The sequence below is a fragment of the Elephas maximus genome, chromosome 18, assembly GCF_024166365.1.
Source record: "Elephas maximus indicus isolate mEleMax1 chromosome 18, mEleMax1 primary haplotype, whole genome shotgun sequence".
Taxonomy (NCBI): domain Eukaryota; kingdom Metazoa; phylum Chordata; class Mammalia; order Proboscidea; family Elephantidae; genus Elephas; species Elephas maximus.
This window is the reverse complement of record NC_064836.1, coordinates 40,296,623-40,322,370: the sequence shown is the minus strand read 5'-3', so window position 1 is coordinate 40,322,370 and position 25,748 is coordinate 40,296,623. Positions and strand designations below refer to the sequence as shown.

General features: G+C 35.7%; 1 protein-coding gene across 2 annotated transcripts in view; it reads left to right on the top strand.

Annotated features, from left to right (window-relative positions):
- NCAM2 (neural cell adhesion molecule 2) overlaps positions 1-25,748 on the top strand; it is a 553,783-nt gene that overhangs the window by 420,835 nt on the left and 107,200 nt on the right. For both annotated transcript variants that reach the window (XM_049857852.1, XM_049857854.1), the window contains exons 10-11: positions 10,844-11,031; positions 15,586-15,682. In XM_049857852.1, coding sequence (XP_049713809.1) covers positions 10,844-11,031; positions 15,586-15,682 — 285 coding nt within the window. The remainder of the gene's footprint in view (positions 1-10,843; positions 11,032-15,585; positions 15,683-25,748) is intronic.

Here is a 25,748-nt window from a genome sequence, read left to right as displayed (position 1 = left end):
AAGATTTTAAGCAAGAGAGAAACATTACTTTAAAATAGAACTTAGAGTGCCAGCAAAGAGCTTCTTAAACTGTCCAGGTCAGAAATGATAGTGGTCTGGACCAGAGTGGTAATAATGGTGATGGAGACAGATGAATGATTTTTATATATTTTACTTCATTGGTGAGGAGCAAATGGCAAAGCTTTTAAACCAGAATGCCCTATTACACATTAAAATCATTATTACTATTATTTATAGTTCTTAAAATTTCATCTAATCTTAAAGGAAGAACATTTTTCATAATTTAACAGCATAGAGTATAATGAAAGGAAGAAAGGACAGTATTTCACTACTGTATGTAAATTCTTTGGTGAGTATGGAAGACAGGTTTGTTATTTGCCTGTCCTAGCCTGGATTCTCTAAAAAAATAAAATAAACAAACCCACTGTCGTTGAGTCAGTTCCGACTCATAGTGACCCTACTGGGTTCTCTAGAGGAGCAAAACCAGTGAAGCATGTATAGATACATATAGAGAGAAATTTACTTCAAGGAAATGGCTCACAAAATTGTGGGGCAATGGCTCATGCAATTGTCATGGCTGGAAAGTCCCAAATTTGTGGTCAGGCAACAGGCTGAAGATCTCTGTTGGCTCAAGTGATTGCAGGGGCTGAAGAACCCAGAATCTGCAGGTCAAGTGGCAGGCCAGAGACTTCCGCAGGCTTAAATCCTAAGAATCAGAGATGAGGAGACCAGAAGAGTACAGGTCCAGAATGTGATACAACTTTGCCAGAATATCCATTTATATACTGGAGGCAAGCCACACCCCCAAAGAAACTCCCTTTTCAACTGTTTGGCTGGTCATATCAGATCACAAAATGGAAGGTGATTACATAGTGTCTGCCAAATTACTGAGAATCATAGCATTACAAATTTGACACATAACATTAAACATCACAATGTCCAAGACCCTTTACAAGGAAAATATATATTATGTTCTTAATATTATTTTAAAAGATGTAAAGTTATTTTTCAAAGACTGTAAATCTTGTCCCTAATAATGCCTTTTCAATTATATTCAGGAGATAGATAGTATACAGTGAGTTTGTATAGTTAGTTGCCTAAATCTGTTATTCATGAGCTAGATTATAGTGGAAATTCAGATCAAAGATCCTTAGATTATAGTTTCTAGGGCCTATGTTGTACATAGTTATCAGCTTCAGCAGGAGGAATTCAGGATCCAGGGCAACACTCAGCAAGAGTAAGGTTGTATTCAAATTGCAGGTACCAACCACAGATAAACCATGTCCAGAAAAAAAGACTTCAGAGCCTGAGAGGAAATGACAAGAGAAAGCAAAAAGCTAGTATTAAGCATCCTTTCCCCATACATATTCAATCTATATGTCAAGCAAATAATCCAAGAAGCTGGACTATATGAAGAAGAATGGAACATTAGGACTGGAGGAAGACTCATTAAAAAAAAAAGATGACACAACCTTGCTTGCAGAAAGTAAAGAGGACTTGAAGCACTTACTAATGAAGATCAAATACCACATCCGGAAGTATGGATTACACCTCAACATAAAGAAGTCAAAAATCCACACAACCAGACCAATACACAACAACCTGATAAATGCAAAAAATACTGAAGCTGACAAGTATTTCATTTTACTTGAATCTGCAAATGCCCGTGAAAGCAGCAGTCAAGAAATCAAACAACATATTGCGTTGGGCAAATATGCTGCAAAAAGACTTCTTAACAATTTTAGAAAGTAGAGATGCCACTTTGAGGACTAAGATGTGCCTGACCCAAGCCATGGTATTTTCAGTCTCCTCATATGCATGTGAAAGCTGGATAATGAATAAGGAAGACAGAAGAAGAATTGATGCATTGTAATTATGGTGTTGGTAAAGAATATTGAATATACCACGGACTGCCTGAAGAACCAACAAATCTGTCTTTGAAGAAGTACAGCCAGAATGTTCCTTAGAAGCAAGGATGGGGAGACTTCCTCTCATGTACTTTGGACATGTGATCAGTCCTTGGAGAAGGACATCATACTTAGTAAAGTAGAGGGTGAGAGAAAGACCCTCAGTGAGAGAAACTGTCAGTGGCTACAACGATGGGCTCAAACATAGGAACGATTGTGAGGATGGTACAGGCCAGGCAGAGTTTTGTTCTTTGTACATAGTGTTACTGTGAGTTGGAACCTACTTGAGGGCACCTAACAACAAGAAGTATTAAGCAAATAATAAAGCCAGGCAGTCTCATACAGTGACAATGCAGTGATGACCATTGGCTGAAAATTCAGCTTGAAGGCTCAGCAACAAGGCAAAAAAGGGGTGGGGGCATCTATCAAAACAGGTTTAACGTTGTAGCAAGTCTGAGGGACCTGGAAAAAGTTTGTTCTCAACCCAGCTCTGAGGAACTGGAAGATTCAGAGCCTGGCACATTTTGCTGTTTCTTCTTGTCTTAGTAACTTTAAGTCAGAGAATCAATCAAGGTCATGGACGTAAGAAACGTTGAAATGTTCTAGCCCAGGCTTCTGCTTGTGTAGCTGTCGTATAATTAAATCTAAAACGTTTCTTTTTAGGGATATTTTTCATTCTGATAATAGCTAAGAGAACATGGGTATTTCATTTTATATCCTGTTTGATATACTCTCGTTCTTACATTCTATACAGTAATACATGTATTTCAATTAATCGTATAATCATTAAGTATAAGATTCTGGATCCTAAGGGTAATCCACTTGCCAATATTTAAATTAACAAGGACTATTTATTATTTATTTTATTATTATTTTTCAGTTTTGAAAGATGTTAACTCATTAAAATGACATTTTTTAAAGAAAAGTTTTTTTTTTTTCATTTTAAGAATACACATATATGTCCATATGATCAGGCTTTTATAACCATGAAATAATTAGAATGACCACAAGAAACTGATGTAAGCTTAATGGAAAGCAAAGGCACACATATGGTATATGTGATCTGTATATCTGTATCTGTGTCTATTTCTATATAATCTGTTTATCTATCTTTCTACCTATCTCTCACTTACCTTTCATCTACCTCATTTGTCCCTGCTCATCTCTTCTGTCTTGAATAATTCCTAAAGGTTCCGGAAACCTATTTGGTAACTATTAATCTAGTTCAAAGGAGCCCTGCTTGTGCAGTAATTAAGGGCTGATGGGCTGTTAACTACAAAGGTCAACGGCTCAATCCCACCAGCTACTCCACTGGAGAAAGATGTGGCAGTCTACTTCAGTAAAGATTACAGCCTTGGAAACTGTGGGATAGCTCTATTCTGTCCTATCGGGCTGCCCTGAGTTGGAATCTACCTGAAGACAATAGGTTTGTTTTTTTGGAATCTAGTTCAAGTCCTTAATTTTATTTTTAAAAAAAGGTTGCATAAAATGAGGACTCCTTATCCAGAGTTGGGTATAAATCTCCTGTCTTTCCTTGCATGAAGGTCTGGTTGGGGTTTTTTGGTTTTTGGTTTTTTTTTGAATGATTGATTCATTTTATTTTATTAGTGAACAGTTCTTCCATTTTCTTTCTCCTTCTCCTTCTCTTCCTTTTTTTACCCCTCCTTCCCGCTTTCCAATTCTAGTTATTTCCTCTCATGCAAGATTAATTGTAGTGAGTATTTTTGTTGTTGTTCTTTTCCCAAGCACTATTTATTGAAAGGCCTGTTGCTGAAACACGATTCTAGTCTTAAACTCCTAAGTGTGGCAGAAGACTACCATGCCCTAGAATGTATTCCTGCCTGCATCTTAGTTTCTCATACTTCATAGTAGAAATTGGAAAGGTGATGATGATTTCAATCATCTAATTTTATTGGCATTATCTGAGTTTACAACTATACCTTTTTTATATATCCTTCTAAACTATATAGTACACACTTTATTTCTTAAGTACAATACTAAGGGCATCATAAAATGTTTTCTTGGTTACTTCATATAATAACTTCAAGTATCAATTAAACTGTGGCTTTTTTAACACTGATAATAATCTTTATACATGACCCTCTGAGAGACGATTTATTATTATTAATAGAGTCACTGACAGAGCAGTGCAGTTTCATGAAATAAACCTGAGTAGCCAAAAGGTTGTGATCTTGGTCCTGCCACCATCTGCCCAAATATTCCGGAGCCACCAGTCAGTTTCCATCAGTCAGCTCTGACTCCTGGTGACTCCGTGGGTGTCAGAGTAGAACTGTGCTCTGTAGGGTTTTCAATGGCTGATTTTTTGGAAATAGATAGCCAGGACTTTTCTTTCATGGCACCTGTGGTTGAACTTGAAACTTCAGCATCTAGAAATTTCCCATCTTTTCCTGTCGGAATCTCTGGTTGGGGATTCGCTCTTGAGAAATTGATTTAGTTTATTTTTAATTATAATTTTGACATATTTCATATGTACAGAAATTACAGGTATTTCCTTCAGATCTATCTTAAAGAAATGAGAAAAAGGTTTTCCTTTCACTTACCCTTTTTTGGAGGCACCCTCTCTTCCACTGGCTTTCACTGGCACCAGAGGCTTTCTGAAAGGATACTTATCCCCCCACCTCTAGTGAATGACGTGTTTCCATCTCGTCACTTCAGGTTTCTCTGATTTTCCATTTCTATATTAAAAAAAAAAAAGCATGTTTCCAATAAAGTTATTTCTGTTCATTACTTGTGGAATAATATTTTTGTTCTTCTTTGTGGGATTTGGACTTTAATAGGAATGCCTTTTAAGGTTTCCATAACTTTCTACCATGTGGTCAAGAATGAATTTTCCCCATGCATAGTACACAAGGCACAGAGCCTAAGCATAGAATACAACTTCAAGGTGAAAATTATTTCATACCTATCTTTTTTCTTTCATTTATATTTAAAGCCTTCCATGATTGTGACCTTTGCCTACCTTTTTTCTGAAAATGAGAATTTTTATGTTTTCATATGAAATGTTGTCAGATGTTTTTAAACTCTGCACATGTCACCTCTTCTTGGATCAGCATCTGTCTTCCTACACTGGCTCAGCACCACTGCTGGGATTTTATGCTAGTGAATATTGCTGAAGGGGCACTGTTTGGATACGTACAACGCATAGGTTGTACCAGAATTTAGTTCCCATAATATTATGTTGTTGTTGCATAGTTGATGTTGCCAGGGGCCAATGAGTCAGTTACAACTCCTAGCTACCCTACGTACAACAGAAGGAAACACTGCGACCGAGTCCTGTGCCATCCTCAAAATCGTTGCTATGTTTGAGCCCATTGTTGCAGCCACTGTGTCAATCCATCGCATTGAGGGTCTTCCTCTTTTTCTCTAACTGACCCTCTACTTTACCAAGAATGATGTCTTTCTCCAAGGACTTGTCCCTCCTGGTCACATGCCCAAAGTACATGAGACAAAGTCTCACAGTCCTCACTTCTAAGGATCATTCTAGCTATACTTCTTCCAAGACAGACTTGTTTGTTCTTCTGGCAGTCCATGGTATATCAGTATTCTTCACCACTACCATAATTCAAATGCATCAATTCTTTTTCAATCTTCCTTATTCACTGCCCAGCTTTGACATGCGTGTGAAGCGATTAAAAATACCATGGCTTGGGTCAAGTGCACATTAGTCCTCTGTATTTCTTCTATCTTCTTTTGATGTTTCCTTCGTCATTCAGTATTTTGCCCATAGAATCCTTTAGTGTTGCCACTCAAGATTTGAATTTTTTTCTTCAGTTCATTCAGCTGGAGAAATGCTGAACATGTTCTTCCCTTTTGGTTTTCTATCTCCAGGTCTTCACACATTTCATTCTAATACTTTGTCTTCTCGAGCCACCCTTTGAAATCTGTTCATCTTTTACTTCATCATTTCTTCCATTTGCTTTAGCTACTCTGTGTTCAAGAGCAAGTTTCAGAGCCTCTACTGACATCCATTTTGGCCTTTTCTTTGTTTTTAATGACCTTTTGCTTTCTTCATATATGATGTCTTTGATGTCATCCCAGAACTCTTCTGATCTTCAGTCATTAGTGTTTACTGTGTCAAATCTATTCTTGAGATGGTCTCTAATTTCTCATGAGAGGTACTCAAGGTCATACTTTGGCTTTCATGAGCTTGTTTTAACTTTCTTCAGCTTCAACTTGAACTTTCATATGAGCAATTGATGATCTGTTTTGCAGTTGGCCCCTAACCTTGTTCTGACTTATAATACTGAGCTTTTCCATTGTCTGTTTCCACAGATGTAAAGTCCACAGTCTACTCGATTCCACAGTCTATTTGATTCCTGTGTATTCCATCTGGTGAGGTCCTCTTGCATTGGCACGATTTATGTGGTTGAAAAATAGATACTTCCAATGAATGGGTCGTTGGTCTAGCAAAATTCTATCATGAGCTCTTTGGTGTCATTGCTGTCACCAAAGCCATATTTTCCAAGTACTGATGCTTCTTCTTTCTTTCCAACTTTCGCATCGCAATTGCCAGTGATTATTAAAACATCTTAAATGTTTGATCAGTTTCAGACTTCAGAAGTTGGTAAAAATCTTTAATTTCTTCATTTTTGGCATTAGTGGTTGGTGTGTAAATTTGACAAATATTCGTATTAACTGGTCTTCCTTATAAGCATGTGCACATTATCCTTTAACTGACAGCCTTATACTTCAGCATAGATATAGAAATGTTCTTTTAAACAATGAGCGTGAATCTGTTCTTCTTCAAGCTGTCCTTCTGGCAGAGTAGACCATATGATTGTCTGATTCAAAATGATCCGTATCAGTCTATTTCAGCTCACTAATACTTAGGATATTCATCTTCAAGTGCTCTACTTTATTATTGACAATCACCGATTTTTCTAGATTCATACTTTGTACATTCCACATTTCAGTTACTAATGGATGTTTACAGCTGTTTCTTCTCATTTTGAGTGATGCTACCTCAGCAAATGGAGGTCCTGAAAGCTCTACTCCATCCATGTCATTAAGGTCTACTCTACTCTGAGGAGACAGCTCTTCCCCATTTTTTTTTTTTTTTATTTTACTTTAGATGAAGGTTTACAAGACAGACTAGCTTCTCATTAAACAAATAGTACACATAGTGTTTTGTGACATTGGTTGCCAACTCCATGACATGTTAACACTCTCCCATCCTTGACCTCTGGCTTCCTATTATTAATGTTCCTATCTCCTCCTGCCTTCTCATCCTTACCCCTGGGCTGGTGTGCTTATTTAGTTTTTTTTTTTTTTGTTTTATGGGCTTGTCTAATCTTTGGTCAAAAGGTGAACTCAGGAGTGACCTCGTTACTGACTAAATGGGTGTCTGGGGGCCATACTCTCAGGATTTCTCTAGTCTCTGTCAGACCAGTGAGTCTGGTTTTTTTAATTTTTTTTTAGTTAGAATTTTGTTCTACATTTTTCTCCAGCTCTGTCCAGGACCCTCTGTTGTGATCCCTGTCAGAGCAGTCAGTGCCAGGCACCATCTAGTTGTGCTAGATGTAGTCTGGTGGAGGCTGTGGTAGTTGTGGTCCCTTGTGTCTTCGGTTTTCTTCAATCTCCCTTGCTCCAGACAGGGGGAGACCAGTGGAGCATCTTAGATGTCTGCTCACAAGCTTTTAAGACCCCAGATGCTGCTCACCAAAGTAGAATGTAGAACATTTTCTTTATAAACTATGCTATGCCAATTAAGCTATATGTTCCCCAAGACCATGGCCCTCACAGCTCTCAGCCAAGTAATTCAGTCCCCCAGGGAGTTTGGATATGTCTTTGGAGCTTCCATGACCTTGCCTTGGACAAGTTGTGCTGTCCTTCTTCGAGTGCCTTTCAACCTGAGGGGCTTATCTTCTGGAACTATAGCAGACAGTGTACCACTGCTGTTCCTAAGGTTTTCATTGGCCAGTTTTTTCAGAAGTAGATAGCCAGGTCCATTTTCCTAGTCTGTCTTAGTCCTGAAGCTGTGCTGAAATGTGTCCACTGTGGGTGCCTTTACTGGTATTTGAAATACTGGTGGCATAGCTTCCAGTGTCACAGCAACACACAGGCCTCCACAGTATGACAGAGTGACAGAAGTGTGGTGTCTATGTTACAGAAAATAAAGTATTTTCTTGCTTCACCCCACAAGTGTATTTTTGAATATGACTTTCAGTATAGCATGTATTGCCTTGTAGCACATAGTCCACTAAACATCAGTAATTATGAATGGAATTTTGGCAATTGCTTGCTTTCACAGAAAAATCCAATTTTGTCCTGAGTTTATGGCTAAATTATTGTAATAATATAATACGTGTACACACTGATATTATATGGTGAACAAAGTATGTCTGTGAGTCAGCTCTATTCATAGTTTCATTAGTAAGTGTGACTTTCACATTGGGCTATATTTATATGTAAATATATCTCCATTAACCTTTCCCTAAGATATTATAATGCAAAAGAGGTTGTTTTTCATATAAATTAAGCAATAATAAAATATTATATATTTATAAGCTTAGCTCTTGGCTAAGATTTAAATTCAGAGAACAAATACCGGGTCCATGTAGGGAAAAAAAATGTCAAAAAGTTTGGCTTCTCTTACAATTGGACTCCGAATTAGTAACATGTTCTTAGATTTTTCGTTTAACCTTTTCTGGCCTTGAAAATTGTTTTCTTTCGCCTTCAAAGTGTTTTATATTCAAAACTCAAATTTAATGTATAATTCATCGTACAGTTTTTGAGAACCAAGTAATGATCCTGCCCTATGTACGACATCAGGGAAATGACCATGACCAAAACACATCCCAACCAACAAGATGCAGATTGTTTGGAGGTGAAACAATCAAACAACTAGATTGTCCAATGCACTGTGATGAATGCTATGGTCACCAAGAACAGGGAATAAAGTGGGGACTCACAGTAGGGAATCTCACCCAGACTTAAAGGGCTGTAAAGGCTGTGTGTCGGAAGTGTAGGCTGTATTTGGAAGGGCAAGGACACTCCAAACAGAAGGAAAACCATGAGAAACTATGTCTCTGTAGGATTTAGCATGCCCAAGGACAGTAATGAGTCAGAACTGACTCGACAGCATGGGTTTGCTTGTGTTGGTTAAGGACAAAAATGTACCACCATTTATTTAGCCAGTCCTTTTTGTAGGACATTATGTTGTTTTGAGCTTGTTGCTGTTGATGTTAAAATAATAATATATTAAAAGTTCTTTATATAAACCTTCGGTAATATTTATAATTATTTTCTCTGGCTTGAAACCTAAGACTGGATTTCAGAATCAAGATGAGAAAAAATTTTGTCTTCCAGAAGAATTGTGCCAATTTTATTCCCCTCAATAGCATATCATAGGGTCCACATCAAAAAAATGTTGCTCTCATTGAATGTTATAATTTTATTCCTGAGTTTATTGGGAATATAATGGGCTTTGATCTTAAATTACCCCAGATTCACATCCAAGTAAGACAATATAGTATCTGAATAAGCTTGAGAACTCTTACTTCGTATTCCTCGCCTGTAAAACAGGAATAACAACACTTTCCTCACAAGGTTAATAAAAGATTAAATAGCCTAAAGTATATAAACTTACTACCACAAAAAAAAGCATCAGATAAATATTTCCCACTTTGTGTGAGATTGAAATTAAAGATATACAGTAAAGCATAAGAGAAAACTGATTTTTAAATGATTATTTTTGAGTTTGTGCTATTGATTGGGATTGCTACGTTACCTATCTGTTGCTAACAGAAATGATATAGGGCATTTGTAAATAATTAGGGATCCTAAATCAAAAATTTTAAAAGTTAAAGAATTGAAATTGATAATTTATGAAGGTATATTGAATTCTAAGAAGTTAATAACAGTAGCAATAATCACTATAGATACCAGAAAGATTCCAGAAACATTTTAGCACCACTAATTGAGGATTGGAGCTCTGTGCATTGGTTAAGAGCTCAGCTGCTAACAAAAAGGTCGGCAGCTCTAATCCACCAGCTGCTCCTTGGAAACCGTATGGGGCTTTTCTTCTCTGTCCTATAGGATCACTATGAGTAGGAATGAATTCAACGGCAATGCGGTAAAAATGAGGATTATGTGTGTGTGTGTTTTCAGAAAAATTATTTAATCCTTTCCAATATTTATGAAGTCAAGAAATTGAGGTTATGTTATTGGGTCTAGGACATAGGTCTGTAGTTAAGAATAAAAACCATGTCTGTTTATCTTCACAATTAGATTTTTCCAATAAAATGATACAATGTATTGTCTTTGTTAGATCTGATGTGGAGGCCTAAAAATTGATAGAGAAAAATATGAACTGAGTAATTTTCAAATAATTGTCATTGATTAATTTAGAAAATATCTGGGTTAATATAAAAACAGAAATGTAGATATTTAAGGAAAAAATGTTTGGTTTTGATGTTGGCATTTTAACTTAAATTTCATAACTGCTTTTCCAAAAATTTTGTAGAATAAATAATTATGACTAAGATGAGATTTAAAAAATGACATAAGAGTCACTGATTTTGTTAGGTTTTATCCTGGCCTCTTATTTAATTTTTTTTTTCTTATTTAATAACCTAATCTTTTCCAGAAAGAAATTCTGCAGATATTAACAGCCATTAATTTACTCAGTGGATTTTTTTGTCAGACTATTAAGAGCAAACTTAAATCTGAGCATTAATGATTCATATTTTAAATATTAGCCAACTTCGAATGTTTTCACGTTAATAATATTAAAATTATTTAATGAACCATTAAAATGACATTTTTATAAGAGTTGTGACATCTCCTATTAAGTATGTAAAATCATAATTGCTATGGCTTCTTTCAGTATTCAGATAAAACTACTGATGTTTATATTAAATAATTATTTATCTTAAAGAAAAAGCCTATAAATATTTTATTATATTGCTTTACAGATGCTCCCAAGTTTATGTCAAACCAAACCATTTATTACTCTTGGGAAGGAAATCCGATCAATATAAGCTGTGATGTGAAATCTAATCCACCAGCGTCCATCCACTGGAGAAGAGATAAATTAATATTACCAGCTAAGAACACCACTAATTTAAAGACATATAGTATAGGAAGAAAGATGATATTGGAGGTAAGTCTTGATATATATATAAATGGATTGATTGTATTATTTTAGCAGTTATCTGCTATTTTAGAATCTATTCAAATATCTTATTTATATATACTTTGAAATCCTAGTGTATATATTTCTTATTAATTTTCATAAAGACAAATATTATGCATTTAAACTGTAAGCCATTAATGAGGACTGTCTCAGTATTTACTTATATAGAAACATGGGTATATAGCAAAGGCCATTATTTTCATGACTTATTTTTACAAGGAAAAGCAATTATACCAGGAAAAAATAAGAAAAGGTAATTAATAATTTGGCAGTGATTCAGGGCCAAAAGTTTTATTTTAGTCTTGATGTTTTTCATTGATTCTTTGGTTACTCCTTTATTCTTCACAGAATGACGTATATAAATGCTATCTGCTGGCTACATATGTACAATTCTTCTGACATTTCCTAAATAAACCAAATCTACTTGTTCAGTGCCTCATTTTATTTTATTTTTTAATAAGCTTTTAGATAACTGCTTTTCTTCTTTCAAGGGTCTGGGCTTTAAATAGTGTTTGAATAGAACACTTTTCATTTATTATAGTTTGTATTCATACGTGTGTGTCTGTGTGTGCGCGCGCTTGCCTGTGTGAATTGCCGGAGTTTATACAAGTCCTTGGCAATAATTATCAGTCAATCCATCCTTTTATGACTTTACATTATTAGAAATCTCCCTCACAGAACCTTCTTTAACTATAAAGCTACTGCATTTTTTCGCTAATTTAGTTTAAATCAATTAAAAGAAATAAGTGTTTTAGATTAATACTTGATATTTATACTGTATTAATTGAATGAGCTCAAACACAGCACAGTTGTGAAGTTGGTGCAGGACTGGGCAGTGTTTGGTTCTGTTGTACATAGAGTTGCTATAAGTCAGAACCGACTCAATGGCACCTAGCAACAGCACCATCATCTACCACATCTTAAAAACAAAGTAAAACAACCATAACCACAGCAATTGAAAACTCTGCAAAAATATTACATGGACAGATAGAGATAGCTGCCATGGAGCCAGTTGTGACTCATGCCAGTCTCCTGTGCTTCACGGTTGCCGGCAAGTCCATCTGCATCTCTTAAGCCAGTGAGATGCACTGAGGGTCTCCAGTGTCCTCACTGACCTCCTATATCACCAAACATGATGTTCTCCTCTTGAGATTGATCCCTCCTGATGACGTGTCCAAAGAAAGAATGTCGGACAATGTTTTGTTATGAATCATAAATGTTTACATTGACTAATTTTCAAAAACAGATTGCCAGGTCTTTCTCCTTAGTCTTTCTTAGTCTGGAGGCACCACTGAAACCAGTCCACCATGGGTGACCCTGCTGGTATTTAAATTACCAATGGCATAGCTTCCAGTATCACAGCCATAGGCAAGCCATTACAGTACGTCAAACTGACAGATGGGTGGTGGCAATAAGCATAACTAATTTTGAGTTAGTAGCGTACTTAGTTACTATATGCGTACATAGTTACTTGGAATAATCCATTATTTATTATTTTTTAATAATTATAATGTAATAATCATATAATCACTACTTAACACATTTTTTCCATAATAGATTTCTTTATCTTATTTTTCCTTTTTCTTTAATATATTCATATATATATTTAAAATATTAAAATTAGACAGTTTAAAATATTCTGTAAAACATTTGTCTTCCTATCAATAAATACATATGTAGTGGCTATCCAACCATTTTATTTTTTTTGAATACTCCTGAGGAAATAAAAATGTTTTCAATACATGGGCAAAAATTGACCACAGGAAGTTTGTAATAGGTTGGCTGGGATAATATCCCATTCTGCATTGTCTTTATCATTATTCATGTCCTAAGTAAGGCTTTCTCACCACAGAATGCTTAGAAAAAGGAAATCAGTTTTTTGAAGTTATGTTGTTGTTGTTAGGAGCAATCAAGTCATTTCCAACTCACAGTGACCCTTTGTACAGAGAGCAAAACACTGCCCAATCCTGCACCATCCTCACAATCGTTGCTATGTTTGAGCCTATTGTTGCAGCCACTGTGTCAGTCTATCTCATTGAGGGTCTTCCTCTTTTTCACTGACCCTTTACTTTACCGAGCATGACCTCCTTCTCCAGGGACTGGTCCCTCCTGATAGCATGTCCAAACTGTGAGACACAGTCTCACCAGCCTTGCTTCTAAGGAGTATTCTGGCTGTACTTTTTCCAGGATCGGAGGTTTAGGAACACCTAGAGAGCTTCTTTATTAACACTGTAATCTCAGTTTGTGTTTTGCTATTTGAAACTTTATTTGCTCATTTATTGTATTGTCTCAAAACCTAACATCTTAAGTGGAAACCTTGGTGGTGTAGTGGTTAAGAGTTTCAGCTCCTACCCAAAAGATAAGCAGTTTGAATCCACCAGGTGCTCCTTGGAAACCCTATGAGGCAGTTCTACTCTGTCCTGTAGGGTTGCTATGATATTTGGAATCGACTCAACAGCAACGGGTTTGGTTTTGGTTTTTTAACATCGTAAGTAAACTTGAAATATTTTAACTGCATGTTAACATATGAAGAAATGGTTTCATAAGTAGATATTCTAAGCACTTCCTGGATAAATATCAGCAATTATTTGTACATTGTAAACATTTAATTACTTTTTTAACTTGATGTTTTATAATCACTTTTGTAGTAGAATATCTTATATTTTGATGGAATTATCTAGTATTTCACTGCCCTGGGGTTGGGTATAAAACCGCTATTGGACTTTACTTTCATATATCTTTCCTAGAATACACAAAATATGCTCCAGGCCACATGATTTGGCCAGGTTAGGTCTAGAGCTGTCCTTTTAAAATCTGTGCAATGATTGGGAATTTTCTGTATTTCTTAACCATAAACAAAAAAACCAAATCCATTGCCATCAAGTCAATTCCGACTCATAGCAACCCTACAGGACAGAGCAGAACTGCCCCATAGGGTTTCCAAAGAGAGGCTGGTGGATTCTAACTGCTGACCTTTTGGTTAGAAGCCGAGCTTTTAACCGCTACGCCACCAGTGCCCCTTCTTAACCATACAACATGGTAATTATTTGTATCAGATACAATTGCAAAGCTTTTATCTAGTCACAGCTGAACTTCTAGGCACAGAAAAAATGATGAATTAAGCCTTATTTAAAATTGACCCAAAGAAGATGTCTATATTTCAGTTACTTTAATCGTCTTTTGGAGCTGGGCAATAGTCACAGTTCGTTGTCATAGCTATCCTGCTTCTGCTTTGTATTGATTCGGTAAACTCATTCTTCCCTGTGGAATATAGAAATCTCTTTCTCAGATGTCTGTAGAATAAGAAAATTATTTTTGTGAAAGCTCTTTTGGACTAGTACAATTATTTTAGAGATATATTAGCCAGTTTATTAAAAGGAACATGTAAGAAAAATGAATATTTGAGTCACTTAGGGGTACTTACAGAAGAGCTGCAAAAACGTCTGATCCTTAAATCTATGATATGCTCCTGGATAGACAGCTGACTAGAAAATGAATGACTCAGCTTTTTGTACTCCTCAGAATTACCATCTTCAGTGGACCTCAAAATTGGACTTGTAGTTAATAGCCTTCCATTACCACAAAATCATTTTTTCCCCTTTTGGAATAAAGTTGAAATTAACAGTAACCCTTGTTGTAAGCATATTCTCTCTTAATAATAGTTACTGGGTTTGAAAATTATATCTATTACTATCACCAGATCGCTTCTCTGAATTGATACTCCAGGATTTCTGTATGTTAAAATTATAGGGTTGGTCCCAGTGTTCAGCAATAGAATCCCCAAAGGTTAACTTAATTATGGATTTTGAATGTTTAAGAGTTGAGGTCAGCTATTTTTCACCTAAACCAAAAGGAAATGATAGGAATTGAGCAGAAATGGAGGCAAGATACTGTTATTAGCTCTCAAGAAAAGTGCCTGTCTACGGGGATTGTCACACCCGGGCAACGTTTTCTTACAAAGTACCTCCCTTCCTGGAAATATTTTTACTAGAATGGTTCCTCATTTTTTTTAAGTGTTTTATGCTCAATAGGCTCATGAGAGGGTGAGAAACCTGACATTTTTTGAGCCTTTTTTGACCTTTAAATCAGTCTGGTCTGAGGCTAACGCATCCAACACAAAGAGTTAGAAATGCTTTTGGAACATGCTTACTGTTTTCAAGTTCAAGTCACCACTTATTCTTTTTAAACTATATATTGCTATCTGAGCTTTACCCACATCGCTATCAATTGACTCTGTCATTCCAATAGATGCAACAAAATGGTGACATTTACCCACTTAGTAAATTAATATATGAAGTATGATTCACCTTCCCTGTGGGCAGTAGAGATCCATGGTTTACATCCTAAAAGGATTAATATCATTTTTTAAGACCCAATGAATATAGAAAAAGGAGTTATTAGCAAGGAGTTATGGAGTGAATTAGTGAACACGTGTGCATATGGTAGGCATAGTAGTCTATTTTAAAATTTCTGTGATGTTGTTTTAGTATCGTAATACCTTTATTATTATAATTATTTTAGGTTGCACCTACATCTGACAATGACTTTGGACGATATAACTGTACAGCCACTAACCATATAGGAACCAGATTTCAAGAATATATTCTTGCTTTGGCTGGTAAGTACAGCACGATAATTTTTGAGATCTCATACAATATTACTATAAGCAAATTAAATTTTAAATTGATCAAATGCTATCATCTGATTTTAAACATTTTGGAAAAAATCAATAGTTTTTATATTTTAATGTCATCATGTAAGTTATTATTGAATGAATGAACCAGTACTTATAAAACTTAGGATAGTTATATCTGACATATAAAATACACTCAGAATGCAGTATTTAAAAAAAAAAATTATTTTAAACCTGATTCTAAGTTCCCCAACTTTCTAAGTGAGGTATTTTTGACAGAAATTTTAGGAAATCAAATTATATTTCAAGTAACTTAAGAACCCTGCCAAAAACTAACAAGCACCCTGAAAGAGAATAAGCAAATGATAATTAATGTATTTTAAATTCTATACACAGAAGTATAAATTGGAAAAAAAAAATGATCTTAAAGTACCATCTCATCAAAAAATGATTGAAAAATGGAAAAAATAGCAACTTTAAACTTTATAGTCAGTAAACCCAGAAGACACCACTTTAGTCAAGTGAGCAAAGTTAACCTCATCAGTAATAGAAAATTAAACCCTGGTACTACCAGAAAGAGGCAGTGAGACAAACGTAAAATTACTACTGTGATATTTCTACTGAAAGTGTACGAACTGAATTTAAGCATGAGGAGATAAAAGACAGATCATAACTGAAGTGCTTTCTGCAAAGTAGCCTTTAAAAGTGTCAAGGCCATGAAAACCAATGAATGTTTAAGGAAACATTCCAGACTAAAGGATACAAAAGAGACATAACAAATGTCACACATTATTTTGAACTTAAACCTTTTGGTATAATGGACATTATTGTGCTAACTGGTGTAATGTGAATATGGTCTGTGGATTAGATAATAATTTAATGGTTGTATAGAGCTTTGTGGAAACCCTGGTGGCGTAGTGGTTAAATGCTACAGCTGCTAACCAAAAGTTCAGCAGTTCAGACCCACCAGGCACTCCTTGGAAACTCTCAGGGTCACTGGAAGTCGGTTTTGGCTTGATGGCAACAGGTTTTGGTTTTTGGTTATAGAGCTTAGTAGAGCCTCTGGGTGCCTCAAAGGGTTAACGCCTGAGGCTACTAACTGAAATATTGGAGGTGTGAGTACTCCCACAGATGCCTTGGAAAAAATGCCTGGCAATCTACTTCTGAAAATTCAGCCCCTGAAAACCCTATGAAGTATAGTTCTGCTCTGACACACGTGGGGTTACCATGAGTCCCAGTCAGCTCAAGGGCAATTGGTCTTTTATAGAGCTTTGTAGACAAATGTTTTGTTTGTAATAAATACACGCTAAAAAAAAAAAAAAAAAATTTTTTTTTTTTTAAAGTTGGTGTCATGTCAAATCACTATAAACGGTTCAGATAAAAAGCAAGCTCTGTGTACTAGCCTTGCACATTTTCTCTGAATTTTAAATTTTAAAATAAAAAGCATAAAAATGAAAGAACAGCACATAAATATAAGTAACATAGAGCAGCTTTAGAAAAACAAAGTAACTTGTGAAAATCAGTAGCATTCTTGATAAAAATGATCTGCATTTGGGGTTTTAGTTATTAAATAGTCATTTATTTATATTCAGTCAGCTACTGTTCAAATATGCACACATACATTTTTATTTTAAAATATAGCAATTTGTTTAGACATGTCTTTCAAGTTTCTTAATAAGTATGAAGACCACTTTTTCCTTAAGAATAGGGATAACAGTCCTTATTCAGTAGCAGTATAATAATAAGAGTATATGAAAATAAGACGTACAGGCAACACATTTAGTCATGAAGTGAATATTCATTTCCATGCCCCTCTCTCCATTTGCCCTTAGCTCTGCTGGGAAATAATAGACTGATAAAGGCTTAATAAGGGAACAGACAGGAATAATAAGCTAAACTAAATCAAGAGTAGTCGTCTTTATAATAGCTATGTTGTTGTTGTTGTGTGCCATGGAGTCAATTCTGACTCATAGCTACCCTATAGGGCAGAGTAGAAATGCATGCATAGGGTTTCCCAGGCTGTAATCTTTACAGGAGCAGATCACCAGGCCTTTTCTCCCATGGTGCTACTGGGGGTTCGAACCGCCAACCTTTTGGTTAGCAGCCAAGCACTTAACCATTACACCACTAGGGCTCCTTCATAGTAACTATGCCAGCTACTGTGCAAGCTGTCTATGTAGAGTATTTGCTTCTCTTAGTCACTCAATGAAATACCTGATATATTATTTATATTATGCAGTAGGAGGAAAGATCACAGATTAGGAAACAAAATATATAAATGCAGTTTGTTATTATTACTATTGGGGCCCTGATGGCCCAGTGGTTAAGCATTTGGCTGCTAACCAAAAGACTGACAGTTCAAATCCACTGGCTACTCCTTGGAAACCCTATGGGGCAGTTCTACTCTGTTCTATAGGGTCACTGTGAGTCAGAAACATCTTGATGACAATGGATTTTATTATTACTATTACAATTATGATTTAAACAATCAGATACAATGAAAAATAGCAAGATCTCAGTACTCCTATGAGCAAAGAATCAGACTGAGGCCAGTCTCCCACTTTGTTACGCCGTTTCCTGTATGTGATCTTAACATTTCAAACCTGTTTTTTACATTGTTCAACCAATACTGGAAAGTAAGCCACTGAATTCTGTGAGGAACTAAAAAGTGCATATTTCTTGCATGGTATTTAAAAGAGATAAAATATATTTAACTGTGCCTGAATTAAATCAGAAAAGCCCTGAAGATCTTTCTGTTAAGTCCTGGCATCATATTCATAAGCAGGAATTGGCCCAGTTATCTGACCCATTTCTCATCTTTACAAAATTGAAATATAGGTAGTTTATTTATATAATTTAGATGAAAAACATGATATATTTTATATGTTCCTGATCATCAGTTTTGTTACAGTAACTTCTTACCAAGAATCAAGGAGAAATACTTTATATATAACATGTGTATATGTATGTACATATACACATAAAAAAAAAATTTTTTTATATATATATATATATATAATCTATAAAAACCGGATAACCCAGTGCCGTCGAGTCAATTCCGACTCACAGTGACCCTATAGGACAGAGTAGAACTGCCCCATAGAGTTTCCAAGGAGCGCCTGGTGGATTCGAACTGCTGACCCTTGGGTTAGCAGCCACAGCGCTTAACCACTATGCCACCAGGGTTTCCATATATATCTATATATAACTATATAACCCAACCCACTGCCATTGAGTCAATTTTGACTCATAGTGACCCTGTAGGACAGAGTAGAGCTGCCCCGTAGAGTTTCCAAGGGAGCGCCTGGCGGATTTGAACTGCCGACCTCTTGGTTAGCAGCCGTAGCACTTGACCACTACGCCACCAGGGTTTCCATATAACTATATATAACTAATTTTATTTTTTAAAGAATTTGCCAATAATTTTTTTTTTTTCTATAGTCCTGCTTTCTAGCTAGGAGCCATACTTTATTTCTCAGCTTAAATGTTTACATACAATCATAGAGCAATTATGTAGAACACATAACGGTAAATAAAATTGTAACTACATAATATTCCTTCTTTACAGTTTTCTATCTGTAAGAGATCATGATTTTACAAGGCATTCTGTACATGTGTAATTTTTCTTTTTTTTCTAAATAGACCTTTTCTCTAACTTTTAAACACATTATTATAAAAAAATTTCATTCATATTTTTCATAACTTTCTTTATCCATTGCGTCATTGTTGCATTTAGCTCTTAGCTGCAGCCTTTTCATATTAAACCCTAACAAGATGATTGCACATTTGCTTCATTAATTGGCACACTTTTCTGATGGACATCTTCTCCTGGGCAGTTTTGGGGGTGGGGTTTGGCTGTAAGCTGTCAGCAGACAACACTCCCAGCAGCTGGGGAATGAATACCCTCTTGCTGAAGGGGGTTTCTTGGCAGTGCTCCACAGCAACCACTCAAGTACCTACCTGATAAGACTGTTGTGAGACCAAGTAAGTTAATGCACGTAAAGCACCTGTCACATGGTATGCACTCCACAGGTGTTAGCTAGTATTATAGCCAAGTTATAGTTCTTATTGGTCATTTATCTTTGGGTACAAGTCTATTTGTAGATGTCTTTTTAGTTATAATACACAGATCCGGATATCATAAACCAGTGAATAGTAAAATGGGATTATGACCTAACTTGTTCTGGATCCTATATTTCTATTAAATAATATAAATTCTCATTGGATTTTGGCACTGTTTCCTTCTAGTGGCTTGTCCCTACATCTTTTCACATAAACTGCTATTAAAGAAGGTCTTCCATACTCTGCTTCCCAATTGATTTTTTTAACCTCAGTTCAGAACTCTATACTTACTCCTACTACATCGTATCTTGTTACTTTTGGTTTATCTTTTTAACCTACTGAGACCTTATCAAATCCAATGTTTTAGCTCTATTTCCAATATTGATTTAATTCACAAATATGAAATGATCATCTCTATTTTCACCCAAGTCATGGATAAACCCGTACCTGTCTTTTTCAAGAACAGAGACATGCTTATAGGTTGAACTGGATTAATTTAACAGAACTCTATCAATGATAGAATTAGCCTTGCACCTAAACTATATTTTATCCAGATCCATGTCTCATAAAACTTGAAAGGTGGTAAAGACAGCTTCAGTTGAAAACGTGTTTTTCTGCTGAATATAAAGCCAGGTTTGTCTTAAATGACTGGTTTTATATCTTTTGAAAAAAGTCTACTTCATGTTCATTTTCAAAATCATGAGGCAAACTTTGGTGAGTCTTAGTGATATTCAGAAACTATGGCATCCCTTTGTTTTTCTCATTCATATACGCCCAAGAATAAAGGAAATAAAAATACTTGAACATAATGTATTTTTAGGGAACCTATGCTTCCATCATTTCATAGTAACTTGTTATTTCACTCCCTCACCAAACATATAGTGAACCCATAGTAGATGCCAGGTACAGTTTTAGACCTTGGGAATCTGAAGACGAGTAATAGATGACACTGACCTTTACAAATGGAGTACAAAAGATAAGGGATGCCATAGAAGTATGAATGTTTGAATCAAATTCTTTAGGATCACAAAATAGAATTCTTAGTGGAGTTCTTAGGGGGAGGTTTCAAAAAGGGGACAACTTTTGAGTTAGGTCTGAAAAAGTGAGTTGAAACAAACCCAGTGAAGAAGAAGGGGAAAGAGTGAAAGATCAAGATGCAAGATAGACAAAGGCATTGTAATGTGAAAAGACACGGGGTTTGGGGAAATGACAAAACATTTTAGTGGAAGACTTGGGTGGTATATTATGTGCTGGGACCAGTGGTGGTAAGGTGGAAAGAGAGGTCATGAGAAACCAAATTATGCATTTCCTTGAAAACATGCATGGTGCTTACATCCTATCTGGAATACATCAAGAAAAGTTTGCATGTTTTAGCCTCAAGCAACAACAATATAGCTGTTTCTTTTGGAACAACTACACTGGTAGCCAAGCAGAGCTAGAGTTCCATATAACATGTGGTGTGGGATATTTGCTGCTCTCCAGGTTTCTCCAAATAGCTCAGAAAATGTAAATGTAAACTAAAATATCTTAAAATAAGGCCAGCTCTTCCAAAAAGGATGTGTGTATGTTTGTGTGTTCCAGACACGTGAATTGATTTTATTTTTTGTTTGATGGATCTCAATGTGTAAAAAAAAAAAAAAAGCAATTTTAGTTCCACAGCAGAAATAAAACCAGAGTATGAGCTCCATTTCATAGGGAAATCTATCATTATCTCTTCTCAGGCTTATTATGCTGAATTTATAATGACTCCCTGGATGTCAAAATTCCTTTACTTGCATGCTCTTCTAAAGCCATAAACTTCTTTCTTTCACTGTCACGGTGCCACAGCATCTTTCTATGTCAAAAGTGATTGATTTAAGACAAACCCTACACTAATATGGCCTCATTAAACTAACAAAGGAAACCCTGTTCCCAAATGGCACTGCATTCACATGTATAGGGATTAGGATTTGAATGTATATTTTGGGGGGACACAATTCAATCCATAACACCAGTTTTCCATTGTAAGTTAATCCAGATGTGATAAGGTACAATTTAAGGGAACTTGCTGGGTGGTTTCTGCTTTCACTTTTGATATTCAGGTTTATTTATTTCCTAGAACTGAGGATGAATTTGGGGAAGACACATGAAGAGCTAAAACACACACATTTGTTCACATACGTGCACACACACGCACAAAACTAAGTTTTTGTGGTTGTCTTTGGCATTTTGTGGTCTCAGCTCATTCTGAATCCTGAGGAAATGCTGCTTCATAATTCTGTGCCATGGTTTGTTATCATTTTGAAAACGTTATTTTAGAATTTTATTCCAAGATAATTTTTGCAGCCACATGGTTGTCACTGGTTCCTCCCCCGCCCTCCCCTTTATTTTCCACACAAGAATCTTTAGGTGTGTACTTTCAGGATTGTACTTGAGAACATCTATCCTCATTTTTTAAGATGATAACATAAAATTTTGTGTACTATTTTGCAAATGCTTTCAAAAGATCTGCATATATGTATAAAATTTGCCCTCTGTTTTTCACAATACTTTGTTTTTCCATTTCACTTACTAGTTCTTCTTCATTTACTTGTATTTATTTTATCAAAATCAAAATCAGAAGAGTAACTCCTCCTATTGGTTTCTCTACCTTTCATGAGGTAAAATTATAACCAAGACCGACTTTTTAGGAAGTTTTTATATTATGACTTCAGGCATATACTTAAATATCAAAATGTTCACCAACATTATTTATTATGTTAAGGGCAGGATAGGTGAGAATAATATTTGTGGATGCCCAGTGCTTTTTATCCACCAACATCCTCACAAAATAGTAGCTTTATGTGGATATTGTTACCATTTTCCTTATGAGGAAACTGATATTCAGTAATTTTATTTGCACAGGGGCATGCATTTACTCCAGAGTTTGTACGTATCTGGCTTGGAGATCCTTGCATCAGCTCTTTCCTAATGTAAATTTATAAGCTGAACTTGAGTATTCTACCCATTACTTATCATCTGACTAAAACCTTGATAGATGTCAGCGGTTCCAAAGCAGATGTTTTTGAAGGAATGATAGCAATAATTACAATGACTAACATTTACTCAGTGCTTACTGTATTGCTGCTTGTTTCAAGTCCCCTACGTGATTTAATACTCACAAAACCCCTAATGGTGGCTACTATTCTAGCTCCAGTTTTAGAGAGAAGACAGCTGACATTTGGAAATGTTGAGTGATGTGCCTAAGGTTACACTTGACAAAAGTGGCAAGGTCAGACTTGGGTCCATAGGGTCTGATGATAATATTTGAGACTATTAATCCAAATACTGGCACTATTGAAGATGAAAGAAAATTTTAAATAATATATGTTTGCATGTCTATTGTACTATCCTTTCATTCATTCGTTTATCCAGTGATGCTGGCAATCATTTGCTATTGGGATGAAGGGAGCTAGGAAGGAGTTTACAGCAATATGCTAACAATGAAGGAGCAGTGTGAATGTGGAACTCAGCAGTTACAAGCCCCATTTGAAAAGTTGGTCTCTGTTTGATAGTCTTTTACAATATGAGCTTCTATTTGCATACAGTCAGTGAAGGTAGATAATCCAGGATCTTGAAAGGCAGGCTAAAACATCTAGGCTTGATGTTGTAAAGATTATGAAGCTCCAGAGGGCCCTCTTCAGGGAAATGACATGATTAGAGTGGTGCTACAGAAGGACTGATTTTTGCATTTACATGCCCTATGGATTGTAATTTGGCAAAACAACCAGTAAAAAAAGAAGTTGTGAGCTATTAATAGCATTGCAGGCAGAGACAGATAGTGCCTGGGTTTGGGAGTTAACAGTGGAAACAGGAAGGAAGAGATGGATACAAGAATTATGAAGAAGGAACAATGAGCATAATTTAGAGACAAATTGTGATGTCTACTGGAGATAAGAGTCAAGGATGAATTTGATTATGAAACAATTGTCAGAATGGAGAGAATTTAGAGGTATTGCTTCTGGACATAGTAGACACCATTCACTTGGAAATGTTTTGTATCTGTGTTTATACTTTTTAATTACTGAGATATTTTATGAGTAAAATATTTCTTGAGGTCTCAGTATTTTCTTTTTGCTCAATGTTACATGTATGTATGTAGGTAGGTGTATGTGTGTGTATTTTGTCTCTGCCCTCAAGAAACTCATAGTTTATTAGCCTGTACATGTTTGGAAATATAAAATCAGAATGTAGAAAGGAAAATGTTAAGAAATTGACAATCACTACAAGTCATAAGGAAATTCTGGTGGCGTAGTGGTTAAGTGCTATGGCAGCTAACCAAAATGTTGACATTTCGAGTTCACCAGGCTCTCCTTTGAAACTCTATGGGGCAATTCTACTCTATCCTATAGGGTCGTTCTGAGTCACGATTGACGGCAATGGGTTTGGGTTTTTTTGTTTCTTTGGTAAGTCATAAACATGTTTTTGCTTTTAATCAGGTAGTTGAAAGAATTAAGGCATCAGCAAGAAAAAATAAACATAAAGGAAAAACCATGGTAAAAGTCGGCAGGCCTGAAACTAGCCTCTATGGCTAGAAAAAGATACTCATTAGCCCACGCTTTGGTGATGGCACCTTTTTGCCAAGAAAAAGGGGCCCTTATTTCTCAGTTGTACTTTGGGAATGTTATCAGAAGGGACTGGTCCCTGGAGAAGGGCATCATGCTTGGTAAAACAGATGGCCAGCAAAAACAGGAAGACCCTCAATGAGATGCATGGACACAGTGACTGAAACAATGGCCTAAAGCATAACAACAATTGTGAGGATGGTGTGGGACTGGGCAGTGTTTTGTTTTTTTGTACATAGGGTCACTATGAGTTGGAACCAACTGGACGACACCTAACCACGACAACATTTCCCAGTAGATGCACCATGTTGGGGTATAAAAAATCCACCACTGCCATCAAGTTGATTCCAGAGCTTAGGAAATAGTGTATAATTCTACAAACGCTTAAAGTCAGAGTAAGAAAAAAAGAGTCTGTACATGTTGTATAGCCAAAAAATGGGATCCCCAGGACAAAAAATTTCAGTTTTCCCTCAATCAATACTACCTTCCCTTTTGAAATATGTTCCTAAACTGAAGATTATAATTGCTGTGATGTCCAGCTTAGACCTAGTAGACATTAGAGAATCCTTAATAAACTTTGTATCAAATCTATAGATGAAAAGAATTTATGGATTTAACCTAGGGATTAAAGAGACCCGAAAACTATGATAACGTTTGTGAATATCTTAAATTGATCATTTAGCTGACTTAAATGGTTTATTTCCAGATAAGACTTTAATAGCACTATGAGTTTTGGTTGCATCAGTATTCTACGCATACATTTCTAAACCTTAGAGTCATAATATAATGCACTTCATAAGATCTCTAAATAATTTACTTTTCCTCATTAGAACTGAAATATACACTGCTGCGTTTCTTTACAATATTCACATCCAAAGGCCATAAGCCTCCCCCCTTGGCTTTTGCCCAGTACCATTTATAAGGCATAATTTATGTGATCTAAGATTCTCTTTCTTTTTTTTAACTCTAGCAAATGAGGCACATTTGACTTTTGACAAACATTAGAAATCTTTGTGTGAATGTTTGATTGATATCAGAACAGAAAATTGCATTTATGGCATTTTGTTCAATCAAGACTTTTTTTTTGTATAGTTGATATATAAACTACTCATTGCTGTTGAGTCAATTCCAACTCAGAGCCACCCTACAGGGCAGACTAGACCTGCCTCATAGGGTTTCCAAGGAGCGGCTGGTGGATTCAAACTGCCACTTTTGTATATATACACATTTATGTTTTAAACTTCTTTCTCTGAAATTATCTGTATTTGTTTCCCTTTCCAAAATTTAAGATTATTTCAAATGCAATATTAGAACGAGAGAGATTGAGAGAGAGAAATTGCTTTAATGATTAACTTGTCTCTAAATCTTGACATTCCTAACATAGAGAATTCATTAATTTTCTCATT